We start from the raw sequence: 18,961 nt of genomic DNA, 5'->3' as shown, positions 1-18,961 counted from the left end.
TAATTACAGTTATTTAAAATTTATTTATATTTTTTTGAATTTATAATCTTCATGATCCACTTAAACTGTCGAATCTTAGGAAGTGTTATAGTGGAATCTATGGAGGATATTCACAAGGATCATGGGTGCTTACTATTATCAGATCACTCGAGTAACGTTAGGTAATTAATTGTTTTCAGCAAATATATAAATTAAATCTTTATCTAAAATTTTACATATGAAATTATAAAGTGTTAATTTTAAATTTTAATTTATAATTTAAACTCTAAAATTGATTAATGTTAACGAATTCAAAGCTCTATATTTTTTTTATCACCTGTAATACATCTCCTGACTAAAATATTTCACGCATTAATTTAATTAAATTTATTCTGAGTTTGATGATTAAAAGACCAGAAAAAATAAAATATAATTATTTGTGTTTTCATAATATATAATAATTAATTATATATTTATTACCTAAAAATAATTGCCAGCACAAAGGTTATGGAGGGTACAGAGTTCATCACAGCAGATGCAAAAGATGCTGAAGTTAATTTCATTCCCAGGAAGGTGAAGCATTGATCAAGTATAATCCTGTAAGATAACAGAACATATACATATATAATAAATAATTGACAATGAGTTAAATAACAATTTTCTTATTGTTTCGTTCAATTAATATTATAGCAGATGAAGTAATTATGTGATCGTCAGAAAAGTTCATACACCTTATTATTGACTATGATTGTTTTTTATTATCGATAATTCAAAATTTACTATATTTCTTATGTTTACTGGAATTTATTAGGTAGTAAATATTAAAAAGTTCATATTAAAACTCATATTGATATAATATATATATGTGTGTGTGTGAATAAAATACCAATATCATATACGTGTAATTTTTTTTTCTCTTAAAAGAAAAACATTTAATCAACAACAATAAGCTCAGAAGTCAATGAAGATAGATAAGTATCAAGAAACTATAAACAAGGAACTTACTCTATAAAAGCCAGTGCCACAATCTCTGCAAATATCCGAGGTGTCATCTTGGGCCTAACTTTCCTGGAAATTAAAAAGAAAAAGAAGGCGTAGACATAGATAAAAAGTTATTTATCCAAAATATAAAACTTCATTGAATTATTAGAATTTTTTTTTGGTTTTATATTATAATACACCAATAACATTGATCACGACAATCACGAAAATCTAGTTCACATCTTCGAATACGTTAATATCACCAATTTGTATCTTTATTTTTTTGTTGGTTTGTGTATTAAAGTAGTTTCCTGAAATAAGTATAAACAATTATAGGATATTGATATTTGTATATCTAATCTAATTAACATCAATTTGTAAGTTAAGACACTTATCAAATCGATGATATAGAATCCGGAAAGAACAAAAAATGCGCAATGACCAACAATTCAATGTCTAAGAATTTCTACACCTACATTTTTTTTTAATTTTCAAAGTAATTGAAAAATGAAAATGGTGCAACGAATGCACTTTATTTTTTTTTCTCCAAAATTATTCTTTTCGACTAAGGGCTAAATGGGTTAATAAAAGACATCATTTAAAGATTATTTTAAAAAAATATTAAAAGATTTTTGTTTCTCTCTATTTGATCATCTCAGAAAACCATATTACACGTTTTACAAATTTAGAGATTAACTATACATGAACAAACACTCAAACGTGTAAATCGTACTTTAATTATATTCAAAAATACTATAAACACATTAAAAATCAGTTACTATATGTTTGTATCTACATCGAACTCCTCATGAATGATGTGTATATACATATGTCGTTATGTATGCAAAACTCATGCATGCATCCATAGTCCATACATACTAACATGCAAATGACATCATGAAATGTATGGAGCACCTGAGTGAAGAGAGAAGTAGAAGAGAAAGTTAAAAAAAAAAAACCTTTCAAGGAAAAAAGCGAAGGGGCCAAGAGCGAGAGTGGCAACAACATTACGATAAACAACAAAGACATAATGACTCAATCCCTTGTTTAGAGCATCCATGGTGATAATGTACATGCCCGCTGACCCAAATTGCAAGCTTAATATTAGCAAAAATGCCTTTGATTTTGTGAACCATGCACGAACTTTCTCACAATAGCTCAATTCTTCACCCATCTTATATATATGTATATATATTAATTGATCTCACTCTATTTTCAATGAGTGAGTGAGGAACTTGATGGATAATGCAAGAGCTTGGTTAGAGTTATCCGTATTTATATACACAAGAGAATTAGAGAATCATTTGGTGTAATAGATACTTTGTCATGACCAAATCGAAAATCCACTAAGACCAAAAAAGAAGAAGAAGAAGAAAAGTGGGGCAATATTCTCCACATAGTTTGCATTTTGCAGCATGTGTTAGGTTTTATTGGTATTTCCCAACGTAGGTATTATATTTTAATATTAATCTTCATTTTATTATTAATATTTTTGGATAGGAACTGATGAGGCTATGATCACTAATAGTATTATCCACTAACATATTAGTGAAAGCATATTCACATTTCATATATGATAAGGCGTGCTCCTTCTCATATATCTAATTCAGGATTTTATTTTATTCTTCTTAATTTTCCAATGATGGCAATATGGCATTGTTCCATAAAAGCCACAGTAATTGAAAAAGATGCAAACACTTCATATTATGGAAGCTTTGCTGAACTCATACTTCATTAAGATCATTCGTGTCGTGTCATGTTAATTTGGAATTGAGAGTAATAAGAATCTAAAGAGGATCACTCATCACGTATTCCTAATTCCTTAATGAGTTATTTCACAATACGACAAAAGTGATATAAATCGTGTTGATTCCAAATAAATAGTCTTTCTCATCATAGTCATTTTACAGAAGTATGATATGCTAATATGGTATATGCGTTGATAAATAGTCTTATCTATCTCTTTCATAAAATTTTGATTGAAACTTGATATATAGAAAATAACTAATAACAAATGAAAAAGAACAAATGAACTAATTAAATTTAAATCTCGAAACAATCGTATGATTTGGGAAACTATTAAAAATGTATAGGTTTTATAGGACCTCAAAATTAAAAGACGGATTTGAATTAAGATATTTTTTAATTTAAAGACTAATTACTCAATATGTAGAAGATTTTTCAGTCTTGTTTTGTGCAATTGCAAAAACTTAAAGATGAGGGAAAAAAAAGTGATATCATTATTTATTTTAGTTCAACCTCTTAATGAAATAATATTTACGTATGTCTAGTCACTATTAAATGAAATTTTACTATAAAGATCTACAAAATTGTAAATAACAATTCAAGAACAAAACAAATACAAATCATGAATTTACATTCATTCTACTCCTAAACAAACAAAATTTCAATTTCGAACTTCACAAAACCAAACAAACCAAGGATATCAAGACAGAACAAAATTAAAATCATGACTTATACCTCAAAAGAAACTATTTTGATTTTTTTTTAATACTCATGCATTTTTTTTCATTGGTTTTTCTTTTAAAGATTTTTCTCTCTAAAACATGCATTTTTCTTTTCAAATAGGAATATTCCAAAATCAAAAACCAAATATATGAAATTGAGACCAATAAAAAAGAACTATATCACTCAAACGTGCTTCGTGTATGCATTGTATTTTTTTATTACTTTTTTTTATACACGATGATCTTATATCAAAATAGCAACTGCTCTACTTTGGCTAGTCTTTGCATTCTAAATCTTCATCAATTTGATAATAATAGCCACAATAATTTCCATTATTCATAATAGCCACAATCTTTTCCTAATTCTCACAAATTCTTACTCTTGATAAGATAATATTTTCTCAATTAAAAAATATAGGAGAACGCTTTTTTTGAATAACTTAAACAATAACTTAAAAAAACGAGAATTAGTTTTAATTTTAAAAATTAAATTTTGAATCAATTAGATATAATTTTTGTTTTGAATGGTTAGAGAACTTGAAATGTGACATATTATTCATGTTGTTCGCATCTTGTATCGTTTACCTAGTGGAATTGCTCATACACATTTAATCATAAAATTAATTAGGCCAAACTACTTGGGTTGGTTAAGTGGTCAGCTCACTCGTCCGCTTAAGCAAGGGTCGGGGGTTCGAATTCTGCCTTGTGCATGTAGCAATCCATTGGCCAGCGGCAGACCCTTAAATGGAGCTCAGATCCACGACGGATTAGTCCTTAACCTGTTGGGTTGGGGGATACCGTGAGCAACCAAAATTTAATTATATATCTAACTAAAATTTATCATCACAACAAATTAAATTAAACTTTAAACTCAACAAAATGGTTTAAAATTTTAACTGAAACTTGATATGTAGTAATAACAAATGAAATAATTAAATTTAAATTTAAATATCCAATCCATAGTATAATTCGGGAAACTATTAAAATTGTTTTATCAGAAAATCAATTTTTTCAGTCAACAAAATAGTAAATATGAGAGAGAGATCAGAGAGAGGTATTGGCAGAAAGAAAGAAAGAAAGAATGACTGTATTGATTATGCATATGACTGAATTATTTATAACATGATCTTTAAGAGAAGGATACAAATTATGTATATGAAGCTAGACTAACAGAAAGCTATAATAGAATATATAATTGTTTCTGTTATCAATTGAAAACGAAAAATATAATGCAAAAGATATTTCTTAAGCTCTAAGTAACTAAATACTTATCTTATATTTTGTTGTTACAATGCTTGTGGGATTTGTGAGGTACTCTATCAGGCCCCTTCAAACTCATGATTACTATGGGACAAACTTTTTGGTTTTGAGTATAATGAATTTGTGAAAACTATCAATTAACAATGATTTTGTGAAAATATCAGCAACTTGCTCAATTTTAAAGAGATGTGAACCAAATGAAACTTGTGTTATCCATTGCCTCACAAAATGAAGATCTAACCCTATGTCTTTGGTTCAACTAGGAAAAATTAGAGTTAATTTATTTATTGAAGCTTGCTTCCTATTTGACCAAGGCGCTAAATTTGATCCAAGATATATGTAGTAGCCATAATTAAATCTTCTAACATTAAGATTAGAACCTTAATCCGAATCTAAAAAGGAAAAAAAAGTCACATGTCAAAAACAAGGATGAAATTTAAGTCCCTGGTGAGCAATAATCCACTTAAGTACCTCAATATATGTTCAACAGTACAATTTCAATATGATACCAAAAAATTTTCTATATATCGGTTGACCTTATTCACAAAATATGAAGTTTCAGGTCTAGTAAGAGTTGAATATTGAAGAGAACTAACAATAGAACGATAAAGAGAATGGTTGTCAAAAACGTTTCTACCCGTACTTGATAATTTTGCATTTGTAACCATAAGAATAGGAACAACCTTGGAACCAATATAACCAGAGGGAAGTTTATATGCCTCAATGCCTTGAAAGTAACTAAAGTTTGCCCAAGTCTTTAAGAGAAAAGATGTTGTTAAGCTGAGAAATAACAATTAAATATATAACATCAGATTTACAAAATTTTTAATGAATGAAGAAAGCTTCAAACCTAGTGTTAGTGAAACCAAAAGTAGCTAGACTATAGTGGCTAAAAGTATGATGAACCAAGCTCGAAGTTCTTATTTTAATTCCTAGAGGAACCTGTGTAATTTGCATACCTAATAAATGAGATTACTATTTAAAAAAGCATTGTAAAAATCAAAATGGCGACTTTTCCACTTATATGTTAAAGCAATAGACAAAACAATTCAAACCATCAAAAATATTGTATATAAAAAATTATAAAAAAAAAGACAAAACAATTCTAACTTTAGTATATTTAGTGACAAGGGCAAAGACTTGATCAAAGTCAGTACCCTCAATTTGATGATTATTTTTGACAACCAATCTTGCCTTATCACTATTTAGATATCTTTTAATGCAAAGATCAATCTACAACCAACGGCCATTAGCATGGGAGGATGGAGTTACAATAGACCAATATTTTGTGTTATATAAGGTCCGTAACTCCCTAAGCATGGCTTTATGCTAATGAGTTACGACAGATCTATGGATATTGCTAACAAGGTCTAGAGAATTAACTACGTGATTAAATTGCTTTAGCAGTCGCGCTAGGAGATGCAGAATTAGTAACAGAAATAGTGGTGAATTGAGAAAGATGCAAAATAGCAGATCATATGCAGTAGAATCTGTAGTAATGGAATTACAGATCCAATAGAATGTGATGCAAAAGGGGATCAAAGGAATATTTAATGTGGTATGTGAAAATTGTTGATTAGATAAAGTTGGAGAATTAGTGAGAAACAAATCAACACTCACTACAAGAAAAAAGGCCTGTCGGCACCCTTTTTTCTTGTCACGCTTTTAAAGCGTACCCAAAAGTGGTCTATGGGCACGCTTTTGTGAGGGTGGCCACTGATTTGTGATTTGGCCACACTTTTTTCTGCCACCTTTGAAAAGCGTGGCCATAGAAGAAAATCGGCACGCTTTTAAGAGGGTGCCCAATAACTTGAAATTTGGCCACGCTTTTTTACTGGCATGCTTGAAAAGCGTGGCGATAGAGGGAAATCGGCACGCTTTTACAAGGGTGGCCAATGACTTGAAGTTTTGCCACGTTTTTTTACTGCCACGCTTAGAAAGCGTGGCCATATTGAGAAACCGGCACGCTTAAAAAGCGTGACTATTTTGTGTTTCAATTGTCCATGGGCACCCCACAAAAAAACGTACCCATAGTTCCCTCCCACCAAAATTTAGTTTCCCACCCAATTTTTTTCGACACAGCTTTTTTTTCGTTAGCTTACCCTGAAACAACATCACATTAGTTCATCACATTACCCTCGATCAAAAGTAACCCACTCACAAAAAAAAACCCTAAAAGCTAAGTAACCCGCGCCGTCCTCAAACAAATCTCCATGGCCGTTCATCGTTCATCGCTCATCGCCTTCGTCTTCATCCTCAATCAACATCTCCGTGACCTTCTCAGCCATGCCTTAGTTACCCCCGCCGTTCTCAGCCATCCGTGACCGAAAATCGTTGATCGCCTTCATCTTCATCGCACCATGACCGTTGATCGCCTTCATCGCCGTCATCCTCATCTGTCTAACCCAATGACCGTCGCACCCATGCCATTCGTGTAACCCTCGCACCCGACCATCGAACCCTATTGCTGTTTCTCAACCATCGCCCATCAACGCAACCCTCGTTGGCCCTCTGTCTCTGTCTCACCATCAACGCAACCCTCGTTGGCCCTCCCTCAGCGTAGCGGTCTCTGTCTCTCGCAAACCCTGGTAAGTCTTTCTTCCCATTTTGGACCGCTGTCTCTATGTTCCTCTGTGTTCTCTGTCTCTGTGTTCCTCTGTGTTCTCTAGCAAACCCTGGTAACCCTGATTTGCAAAAAGCCTTGTTATTTATGTGTGAGTTAAGCTAAATACTATTTTAACCGATTTATGTTATTTCTTTTTGTAAAATTGTTCTAGGATCAAGTACTTCTACGGACCTGAAAGGAGAAAGTTTCTCTGGTCTTTTAGGAACTCATTACAGGTATTCCTCCCCCTTTCTCTCTCTCTCTCTCTATCTCTCTCTCACACACACACACAACAAACACACAACACACACTCACTCTCTGTTCACTGACTACATGTATTTTGTTTTCAATATAGTGAGAAAATGAGTCTCTTTCTGAAAAGCAAAAGCCCAAACCAATTCTGGAGTAACTATTTTTATATAGCATTATGTTTACGTAAAAGCTTCTTAACATTGCAGCAGTGTGGTTAAGTAGAAGCATTTTGGTTCAGTATACTCTAGCTCTTAAAACCTTTCCTCTGTAAATACTTGGGAACTTAATCTTGTAGTATCACAGATTTCTTTTTGTGAAGATGAACTGACATTTCTCAATAGGTATTTCAAACACTTTCCCAGATCTCTGAAAGCAGTTGCAATAGCTGGCTATATTACTTTTAGAAACCAAGAACTTTGTTGACTAGAGTCTATACTTTGAACAGGCTAGGTTTCTGGAGAAAAGCAGTCCTTTTATACTGGGCTAGTGTATGTGCTGCTTAGAGTTTTAAATACTCTTTTGGCCCTAGAATCTCTTAATCATTACTCCATCTGTAAATATAAGTAAGCTTTGACTAAAACACATTTGAAAATGGTTCAGACTGAATTAATATTTGAATATTTTCTTTTCCCTAACTCAGTTAAATGCTTAGCACACATATTAGGTGTTCTAATAGGGGGTATAAGTGGAAAAGGATATAAAACATCCTTAATCTAATCAAGTGACAAATATTGATGGACAAATTTTTGGTTATATATGTGGGATGGAGGGAGTGTAATGTTAACCGTTAATTTTTAGGTTGTCATATTTGTAAGTTGGTTGAGTTGAAGTCCATTCAAGTCTGTATTCAGGTATAAAAATAAAAGGTAAAAGAGAGAAATAAGGAGCTTTTGAGGAGTCTAGCCTACCTCCTAAGGTTTGACATCGAAGCTTAGGAATAATGGTGCATTTCCTGTTTTATACCCACCATTTCTTGTTTCCCGATATTCTCTTTCTCCTTTTCTGTTGTTGTCTTGTGTGTGTGCACGTTTTTTTCTTATTCTTCTTATTATTCTGTTTTATTTTATTTTATTGGGTCGGCTGTGCCATAGTTTAGCTTTAGCTAGTGATTTCCATTGATCACCTTGTGCTTTAAATTAGATTTTCCATTTTACCACAAGCTTCTGCATATCTTTTTCTAAGTATCTTCACATGCTTCTTTTCCAGGTTTGTTGCATCAGCCCATCAATTGGTGTGGAAGTTCCATTAGTAAATGATTTAGGATATACAAAGGAGATATGTGCGCTGCCTACAGGTATTTATCCATTTCCAATCATTTACTCACCTTACTTTTCCAGTACATAATGTTTTAGAGAATGTTTCAGATGGTGCACTTTTGATCCTTTTTTTTTTGAATTAGTATCGGTCTTTTACAACCTTATTTATGTTTGCAGATATCAGAAGTGGTAAATAGTATGAAGGACTTGATAGATTACAGCAGAGAGACAGGGACTGGACCCATGGGTAAGCTTATATGCATTTTACTAGTTCATTGCTCTCTTGTATGTGCAGATATTGACGTATCAATCAAATTATACCATTGAGAATCTTAGTGCATTTACATCATATTCCTCCTTTTAAATAAGTTTAAAGTTGTTTTAATGCCACGAATTGCAAAAAAGGTGCGCACATCAAATGGAATCAATTATAGCATAGTTATTAATAAAATTAAATTATACTTTTATATATTAATAAAATTATACTTTTATTTATCCCTAGTTATAGCTTCCTGAAAGTGCAAATTCTGTTAAAATGGATATTGAAGAGACTTTCTCGGCTATCTATCATCTCAGTTTATTTAGTATATCTTAGCTTTTTCTATTTGATGGAAAATAATATGCTTCTCCTTCAAGGATTTTTTTTTGTTCAAGAACATTTTCAGGCTTGTCTCTTATATATTGTTGTATTTATCTTGTTAAATAATAAGCAAGCTCAGATATACTGTTTATGTTTATAGTTTCAGAATATCTAATTGTTCTGAATTTCATATTTTTAGTTGCCCCTACTGCATAAAGATCTTTTTGCATCTGGATTACGCAAGAGATCCAGCATTCTTCTGTACGATCCTCTTGGAACTGGCAGAGTAAGTTGCTGAGTACCTATTAATGACAATATTCAACCTGCCTTTTACATTTTTTCCCCTTACTGAAGTTTTTTGACTCCATTCTATTTTCAATTATTTTTATTGCATTTCAGACATTATTAGCAAAAGCTGTTGCTACTGAATGTGTTAACTTGATATTGGGATAATTACAAATTCAAATGGAAGCATGCTTGGTCAGATGTGAGCAGCAGTAATATAACTAAAGATCTTTTTACAATTTTGGAAAAAGAAAGTAAGTTAAATATGTTGATAATTTTCTGGTGTTTGAAGTATTTTCTTTTTGAAGTTTTGTTGTTTAGAAATGTTACTTAAGAAATTCTTTTGTTATATTGCTATGTGAGAATTGAAATTCTACTACGTATGAAGTCGGGTTTACTAATTCTGTTCTTTTGCTGTTGTTGTGGCCTGTTATTTCTCTCATGCTGACTGATTTTTATTATTTGAACAAGCATGTGGTTGCTCATTTTTGTTGAAACCTTTTCACTAGTTAACTACTTTATTTTTTGGGTTACACTCACTATCTAACGATAAAGCCAAAATTAGTAATCAGAAAATAATAGAATAATACACCCATTTAATCTGATTTCAGTCTTGTTATCAAAGATCACAGTCTTTTGTAGCTCAAATGTGTGCAGATTTTAGAACTTTTTTTTGTTTAAGCTGATTATAATGATCATGATCATCGACACTGCTCCACGCTAATGCTACCTCTTCATTTCCAATTTTTTTAACCCCTTTAACTTGTTATGATCAAGGCTGTTGTCCAAACAGAACCTGCATATATCATTACACAAAACTAGTATTTACTTTTTTCTACCTTTGTTTGCCATGTCATATACTAATCAATATATACAATAGTAAAATTGAAAACTGTGTTTGTTTGCTTGAACTGAATCTTGTGTTTGCTTGGTTGCTGCTGAATCTTATTAGTATTGATTTAAGTCTATTTATTTTTATTACAGGCTTTTAATAGTTGTGGTTTCGCTACTGTTGCCACTGCCACCTCTCTTGGTTTGCTTCTGCTGTGGTACTTCTGTTACTGCTAGGGTACGAATTTAGTTTCTGCGGTGCTAGTTGACTACTATCTTTATTTTAGTTTAATTTTAAAAATTCCGACACCTTTTGGAGAGGCAACTACGCGAATGTGATCGTGGTTATTTATGTCCTAACCTCGTATAACTTATTATACTTTTTATAACTTACTTGTTTTGTAATAGAACCTCTATCATTAGAGGTCATGTGATCGTGGTTCTCTATGTCCTAAGCTCGTATAATTTGTTATTCATGTTATGTATACTACTTAATTTGTTATTCATGTTATGTATAAGCTTTCTCGAGGAGGTCACTTCAAGGCTTTCTTTAAGAATTGCTAAAACTCAATTTTCTTTGATATTTTTTATTAGTTATTTTTAAAGTATTTTGGAGGTTGGGAAAACATTGTCTCTTATTAGTTACATAGGAAGCTAGATTTTCAGTTAGTGAGACTAACGTTAATTAAGGACTTTAGAATAGGAACTTAGCTATCTATTTGAAATACATAGGTTTTCGATGGATGTCTCCAAAGATTGGATGGATACGCCCCGTCATTTGAAAGAATATCAACTTGGTGTAGAAAGGTTTTTACATTTTGCTTTTTCATCAGCGGGAATTCCTCAAGGGGAAGAAATTCAATGCCCATGTAAAAAGTGCTGTAATAGACTTTGGTTAAAGAGAGATGACGTGTATAACCATTTAATATACCATGGATTTGTAGAAGGTTATAGGCGGTGGTTTAATCATGGAGAATCACTTGTTGCTATGGATGTTGACAATGACACGGATGGTGAATATAACTGTAATGATAACATTGATGAGCAGTTACGTGATAGATTCAGAGATACTACATAATTTGATGGACAAAATACAGGGCCCAACGAAAGTACAAAGGAATTTTATAAATTGGTGGACGAGGCAAGCCAAGAACTATACCCCGGGTGTAAAGGATTCACAAGATTATCTTTTACTATTCGTCTTTACCTGTTAAAATGCTTGCATGGTTGGAGTAACGCGTCGTTCACTTCTCTCTTGGAATTATTAAAAGAAGGAATGCCACATTTGAATATCCCTACTTCGTTTGATAAAACCAAGAATATGATAAAGAATCTGGGTCTTGACTACCAAAAGATCGATGCATGTCCTAATGACTGCATGTTGTATCGAAACGGGCATGAGAATGATGTATCATGCCATGTCTGTGGATCATCCCGTTATGTTGAGCATCCTGTTGTGGAAGAGGATGATGTAACCTCATCAAGAAAGTCTCGTAAAGTTGCTGCGAAAACTCTTAAGGCATTTTCCTTTGATTCCCAGACTTCAAAGACTTTTCATGTGCACAAGGACGGTTGAAGCTATGTCTTGGCATCATAATGAGCGTGTTAAAGATGGATCATTAAGGCATCCTGCTGATAGTGAATCATGGAAAGCATTTGACAGTCGACATGAAGATTTTGCGAAGGATCCTCGTAATGTGAGACTAGGCTTAGCAAGCGACGGGTTCAATCCGTTTCGAACTTTGAGCAGTACACATAGTACATGGCCTGTTGTTCTGATGGTGTACAATCTACCCCCTTGGATGAGCATGAAGCCTGATTATTTTATGCCATCTTTACTCATTCCTGGGCCACAATCACCAGGAAATGACATTGATGTCTTTTTTCAACCGCTTATTGAAGAATTAAAAGAACTGTGGGAGTCAGGTGTAGAAACATATGACTCTTCAAAAAACAAAACATTCAACATGAGAGCATGTCTTTTATGGACAATTAATGACTTCCCTGCATATGCTATGTTATCTGGCTAGAGTATAAAGGGAAAAATGGCTTGTCCGTGTTGTAATGATGAGACTTCTTCTATCTATTTGAAACATAGTCACAAGACTATTTATATGGATCATCGAAGATTTTTACCCATGAATCACCCGTGGAGGCATAATAAAAGATCTTTCGATGGAAAAACTGAACTTAGGTCTCCACCCCAGTTGTTAGAGGGAACAACTGTATTTGACATATTGCAAGAGATGGATAACTCTTTTGGGAAGAAGCAAAAGAGATCAAAGAATGGGCTATCAAACTGGAAAAAGCGGTCAATATTTTTTGAATTACCATATTGGAAGTACAACATGTTTAGACATAACCTTGATGTCATGCACATAGAGAAGAACATAGTTGATAGCATAATAGGAACTCTATTGGATATTCCCGGAAAGACAAAAGATCATGCAGCTTCTCGTTTTGATCTTAAAGACATGGGTATCAGGAAAAACCTTCAGCCGAAAGATACGAAAGATGGAAAAAAAACTAAGTTAGCAAAGGCATGCTTCTCAATGACTCCAGCAGAGAAAACAATCTTTTGTGGTGTGATAAAAGGGGCAAAATTACCAGACGAAAGTGCTTCCAACATCTCTCGATGTGTGCAACAAACAGAAAAGAAGATTTCCGGTTACAAGACCCATGATGCTCATTTCATGTTACATTACTTGTTGCAAGTACCAATCAAGAGCATACTTCCTGACCATGTTGCCATCTCTCTAGTTCGATTATGCTCATTTTTCCGCCGAGTATGTCAGAAGGTAATTAGCCTAGCTGAGGTGGCAAACTTAGAAGCAGAGATTGCTGAGACATTATGCCAACTCGAGAGGATTTTTCCTCCAAGCTTTTTTGACATAATGGTGCACTTGCCTATTCATGTGGCAAATGAAGTGAGGTTAGGTGGTCCAGTTCAATATCGTTGGATGTATCCTGTTGAATGGTATATGTGCACACTAAAATCGTATGTTCGTAACAGAAGTCGTCCAGAGGGGTCCATTGCTGAAGGCTATTTGGCTAATGAGTGTATAAACTTTTGCTCAAGATATTTGCATGAGGATGTTCAGACAAGATTCAATAGAGTCCCTCGAAATAATGATGAGTGTGTTTCAGATGAGATGCGAACTCCCAGTTTGTTTCCAAACAAAGGATGTCCCTTAGGTGGAAAAATGGGAAATGTGTTCATCTTAGATGAAGAATCAGAAGCATAAGGGCATGCATACATCCTGAACAACTGTGATAGGATCGAAGTCTACATGAGGTATTTTGTTTGCTTTATTATCATCTGTTAGTTTGCAACTACAACATCGTACCTTACTAACAAATAATAATATTTGATATGTTCAGAGAGCATGAGAGTCAAGTTAATGATAGTAATCCACGCAGAACGAAGTGGGAGAAAGCCAAAGACCATAGTCAACAATTCTCAGAATGGTTTAAAGTTCGTGCCATGAAAAAAGATGTGCCTGGTTGGGCAAAAGAGTTGGCTAGAGGTCCAAATAGAGTTGCGAAAAGATTTTCAGGTTTTGTTATCAATGGGTATAGGTTCCATACAAGGCACCGTGATGCGAGACGTAAAATCCAAAATAGTGGTGTCACATTAGAAGCATTGACTCCTAGTTTTGCTAGTGTGAAAGATAAGAACCCAATTGAAGCAAAAGTAACCTACTATGGTAGAATAGTTGATATGTTTGAGTTAGATTATTATGGCCAATTTAAAGTAGTCCTATTTAAGTGTGACTGGTATACAGTTGCAAAAGACCACTTTGGTCTCTCATATGTGTATTTCAATAAAAACTGCTACCAAGAAGAACCATTTGTGTTAGCATCTCAAGTAAACCAATGCTTTTATGTACAAGACCCATATGTGAGTGACAAACACTATGTTATGAAAACAATTCCGAGAGATTTATTTAGAATAAGTGGCGACCTTGAGTCTGATTCCCCCACAATATATGCAAGGGAGCCATGTGAGCCTGAAATAATTCCAAGTCTTCCAAATGATAATGGCGAAGTTGATCTAGTGAGGAATGATCTACGAGCTACCATCATAGATATGGCTCCAAACATGTTTGCCAAGCAACGTTGTGAGGAAGACGAGGAAAGTGAATATGATGAGTACATGGAGGATGTTGATTCCGATTCATCTTGACATGTGTTTATCTTTGCATTTTTTTGGTAGTATTCTAAATGAATTACTTTTGTTGGTTGTTTTGCTTATTTAGTTACTTGCTTGTGCTGATTATGTTTATTTAATTAATAGAATTACATTTTTTCTTCTTATTTCTTATGTGTGCAGGATGGAGAAAGGGGAGATTACTAAAAGAAAAAGAATAATTACCTTAGCTCAAAAGAACATGAAACAGAAAAGTCCAAAAAAAAATAATTCTTTTGAGGTGATGCAAGTTAAGTCAAGTGCTGAATTGCTACAACTATATAATATTAAGAGAGAGAAGATCATGGCTGAAAATAATAAAGCTAGGTTGCAAGCTCAAGGCCCAAAAGATCCAACAAGAAAACAACCCATCACAATAGTGGAAGATGCATTTGAAGAGCAAACTGGGGCTCCGAAGAAGAAAAAGAAGGTCCAACCAAACTCACTGTTTCAAGAATGTGAGGGTATTAGGAATAATTCAAAGGCTGCTGAAAAGAACCCCCAAAGTGGGAATGAGGCAATGTTTCAACCTGAAAAGAACTCGAAAACTGGGAATAAAAAATCTGTTGAAGATGATACACTGGATCAAGATGATGCAAGTTCTAATGAGGAGGGAGAAGATACAAGTTGACTGAGCATAGAATCAAACAAAAAGGGAATGAGTATTGACATATATTTTAAGGTGCATGGGATTAATTTCGAAGACGAGGAAAATGAGAAAGATGAGGAAGATGAGGAAGATGCTGCAAATATTGAGGGTAGTGGAGGACAAGCTAGTAATGAAGGTATTTTTTCTTATCTCCCTTATTGCCTAATTATAGCTTATATTACTTTTCAATTAGTTTGAGTAAAAATTCTGTTATTCTAATTGGACTTAGGCACTAAAAAGAAAACTCGTGGCAAGACTTTATGCAAAAAACTTCATGCCACTGATTTTAATGATCGACGGGAGGTGGAGTTTTTACAAGGGCAGCCTATTGGTCCAACCAAGGAGGTCGTAGCTAACCTAGGCCAATTTTTGGGTTCAACAGTTAGAAATCCCCGTTTTGTGACTTTGCTATACACTAGTTGGCATGGAGTGCCTGATAATATCAAGGAGGGCATGTGGGAGTACGCCAACGTATGTAAATATGCCTTTATGGACACTTTATTTATTTATTTATTTATTTGTTATGTTGTGTGTGCTAACCTTTGGCGTTCTAATGTATGTGTTGCATAGCAAAAGTTTATTCTTCCAATAAGTTCAAAGCCGTGGGTCATGCGGGGATTTTGTCGTGCATGGAAAAAATACAAGGGTGAAATTAAAAAAGAACATTTCTTAAAGTACAACACGAAGAAAGAAATGATAAAGAACCAACCATTAGAGATTCCTGAATTTCAGTTTCGCAAGCTAATTCGGTATTGGAGTCTTCCCGCTATCAAGGTAATGCTATGTCTTCTATTTCTTCTAGCTATCCTTGATTTTTTTTGTGATTAGACTTGCTATTTCAAAAAAAGGTGATGTGATTTTCAAAGAGAAAGAAAATATGTCCGTTAAGAATAATCTCTCTTTTTCATGTTTATATTTAGGCTATGTCTGTTAAGAATACTGAAAATAGGTCAAAGCAAACATGTCCACACCGAATGGGTTCCACAAATTTTGCAATAGTGCGCAAGCAGCTGGTAACATAACTTACTTTTTTGTGATTTCTCCTTTATATCCATGTTATATTGTCTAGTTAGTATGCTTCATATAAAATTTTCTCTTCATACTCTAGCGTGACTCTAAAGAGAACAATGAAGAGCCATCAAGGGCTGAAGTTTTCACAGCAACACGCACAAGTAAAAATGGAAAAGAAATTGATGCTAAAACACAAACAACAATTGTAAGTTATTTTGTATTTGTATTTGGATTTGTACAAATGTGGCTTTGTATTTTTTTCTGGTTACTTTTGGTAGAATGAACTTCAAAGCCGCATAGAGGCAGGGAAAATCATGAGGATGCATTTGTAGCAGTGCTAGGAAAGGACCAACCAGGTCGACTCCGTTCTTCAATTACAAAAAGCTCTCTTAGAAAGGATGAGGAGATTCGCCAAGTGAAGGTTGAATACAATGATAAGGTGCATTCATTAGAAAAGAAGATGGACGGTGTTTGTGGTCTATTAAAGGTGATGTTGCACCAACTCAATCCTGGAATGAGTGAGGAAGAGGTAGCAGCCTTAGCGCAAGCAGCCCAAAATTCTCCTTTGGATGCCTCAAGTAGTAGACCAAGAAATACTCCCCACTCCTCCGAAGCAACTCACATTCCACCATCTGATAATGTAAGTAATTGTCCTAGCCTTGTATTATTGTCATTCCCTTGGTTTAGATTATAGAATTTCGTTTTTCATGTTGAATTTATGTTGCTGGCTGAATTGAGAATTGAGAATTGTTGATTATTGTTGATTGAGAATTTATGTTGCTGGCTGAATTGAGAATTGAGAATTATTGATTTTTGTTGATTGAGAATTTATGCTGGCTGAATTAAGAATTGAGAACTGTTGATTATTGTTGATTGAGAATTTATGTTGCTGGCTGAATTATTGAATTACAGTTGATTGAGAATTGAGAATTGAGAATTGAGAATTGAGAATTGTTGATTATTGTTGATTGAGAATTTATGTTGCTGGCTGAATTGAGAATTGAGAATTGAGAATTATTGATTTTTGTTGATTGAGAATTTATGCTGGCTGAATTGAGAATTGAGAACTGTTGATTATTGTTGATTGAGAATTTATGTTGCTCGCTGAATTATTGAATTACAGTTGATTGAGAATTGAGAATTGAGAAGTGAGATAGAGGGTGTGTGAAAGAAAGAGATTTGGCAATTTAATCTCATTTTTGGCGGAAGCCGTTGATCGCGGTTGGGAATAAAGCGCTCTGACATGCCCACAACCCTTTTTTTGTTTTGAGTTTTGACCATATATTCTCCTTTGTCATTTTCTCTTCTTCAGTTTCTCCCCTTTCTTTCTTGTCATTTAATTTTAATTACTACTATCCAGAGGTAGTGTAGCATTAACTAGGGAAAAGGAATATGAATTTTAGTTACAGATGGGTTGCTTACCATTCAGCTAAACCAATTGCATGATAATGATGCACTTGTGAATTGTAGCATTCTTTTTAGTTTTTAATTACTTGTTACCTGCGAGTCAACTTTACACAATCTCTCCTCTTCCGAATTGCTTGTTATTCCTTGCCTCTTCCATTTCTAGCTTAGTTAATTTTGACTCCACACACCAAATCTGCTAATGGATAATAATAAAAAACAAAATGTAACCAGAGTTCTGATTTTTTTACTCATGTAAATGTTTGTTCCTCTGCTCCAATAATTTGAAACTTGTGTGAACAGCTCCTTTTGTGACCATGTATAGGGGACTATTTGCTTTTATGTTTGATGTGTTTTTTGTTCTAATGGCTGAATATGATTGTAGGACCTAATTAAAGTTGCTTTGCCATTTTCATGTTTAATCAATTTGGATTTGGAATTGGATTTGTTGGACTTAATTGAAGTCGCTTTTATAAGATGTACTAACACAAGATTATTTAAAATTCTGCAGGGCAGTGATAAAAACAATGGAGCTCATAATGGATGATCACACTACTCATAAAATTTGATATTTTGTAACTAAGTATATAAAAGAAGTAGATATGTGACACTTGTTGGAGTGACAATTCTTATTTACTTGTTATGACTTTATTTTTTGGTACTTTGTCATCAAAACCTACTTTTATGGTGACAATTTTATATGTATGTCTTTTTTATGGGAAAGTTTATATTTGTTGGATTAGTTCAATATATATAATTTTATTTTGGTCTATAATTTTAAAATTATATATGAATTTTGCAAGAAATATTAGGAAGATTAATAAAAAAAAATTCTGACCAAACTTATGGGCACGCTTAAAAAGGGTGGCTATACCTTAATTTTGGGCTCAACAAGCACACTTAAAAAGCGTGGCCATAACTTGGCAACCGGCACGTTTTAAAAGCGTACCCATATCCTCCTCTATTGGCACGTTTTTTGAGCATACCCATATCTTCATACGTTTATCCTATTGGCACGTTTAAAAAGTGTAGCCATATCTTCCCCTATCGGTACGCTTTTAAAGAGTACCCAAAGCACACATACTGGCACGTTTTAAAAGCATGGCGATACGTGCATTTTTCGGTACGCTTATAGGTTAAGACCTATGGCCACGCTTTTAAGCGTGGCAAGAAAAGAAAGCGTGCCGACAAAAAAAGCATGCCGATAGATC

The 18,961-nt window shown here is 33.6% G+C and overlaps 2 protein-coding genes across 3 annotated transcripts in view; one reads left to right on the top strand and one right to left on the bottom strand.

Moving 5' to 3' along the window:
- Nucleotides 1-2,317, bottom strand: part of LOC107469667 (WAT1-related protein At4g08290) — a 4,599-nt gene extending 2,282 nt beyond the window's left edge. The window contains exons 1-3 of the mRNA XM_052255627.1: nucleotides 1,920-2,317; nucleotides 985-1,047; nucleotides 459-576 (exon numbers count right to left, since the gene is read on the bottom strand). Coding sequence (XP_052111587.1) covers nucleotides 459-576; nucleotides 985-1,047; nucleotides 1,920-2,134 — 396 coding nt within the window. The 5' untranslated portion in view covers nucleotides 2,135-2,317. The remainder of the gene's footprint in view (nucleotides 1-458; nucleotides 577-984; nucleotides 1,048-1,919) is intronic.
- Nucleotides 2,318-6,806: 4,489 nt separating this feature from the next.
- Nucleotides 6,807-18,492, top strand: LOC107469666 (uncharacterized). 2 transcript variants are annotated; one of them, XM_052255155.1, is made up of 14 exons: nucleotides 6,807-7,276; nucleotides 7,466-7,529; nucleotides 8,752-8,839; nucleotides 8,979-9,048; nucleotides 9,581-9,667; nucleotides 9,781-9,920; nucleotides 10,651-10,735; nucleotides 14,831-15,471; nucleotides 15,565-15,806; nucleotides 15,906-16,109; nucleotides 16,256-16,348; nucleotides 16,444-16,551; nucleotides 16,682-16,986; nucleotides 18,262-18,492. In XM_052255155.1, exons 8-13 carry the CDS (start codon nucleotides 15,345-15,347, stop codon nucleotides 16,685-16,687), a joined length of 780 nt encoding a protein of 259 aa, XP_052111115.1. In that variant the 5' UTR covers nucleotides 6,807-7,276; nucleotides 7,466-7,529; nucleotides 8,752-8,839; nucleotides 8,979-9,048; nucleotides 9,581-9,667; nucleotides 9,781-9,920; nucleotides 10,651-10,735; nucleotides 14,831-15,344; the 3' UTR covers nucleotides 16,688-16,986; nucleotides 18,262-18,492. The 2 variants fall into 2 exon arrangements, with proteins under 2 accessions (XP_052111115.1, XP_052111114.1); XM_052255154.1 differs by having other exon boundaries at nucleotides 16,647-16,986.
- The last annotated feature ends 469 nt before the right edge of the window (nucleotides 18,493-18,961 follow it).

Source organism: Arachis duranensis, chromosome 10 (genome assembly GCF_000817695.3).
Source record: "Arachis duranensis cultivar V14167 chromosome 10, aradu.V14167.gnm2.J7QH, whole genome shotgun sequence".
In the NCBI taxonomy this organism is placed as follows: domain Eukaryota; kingdom Viridiplantae; phylum Streptophyta; class Magnoliopsida; order Fabales; family Fabaceae; genus Arachis; species Arachis duranensis.
This window is presented reverse-complemented; position numbering and strand designations above follow the sequence as displayed.

Coding starts and splice junctions, on each gene's coding strand:
- LOC107469666 (XM_052255154.1), top strand. CDS start 15,345: ATGAGTATTGACATATATTTTAAGGTGCATGGGATTAATTTCGAAGAC. Junction 15,472..15,564: donor AGGACAAGCTAGTAATGAAG/GTATTTTTTCTT, acceptor AATTGGACTTAG/GCACTAAAAAGAAAACTCGT. Junction 16,110..16,255: donor GGAGTCTTCCCGCTATCAAG/GTAATGCTATGT, acceptor GTTTATATTTAG/GCTATGTCTGTTAAGAATAC.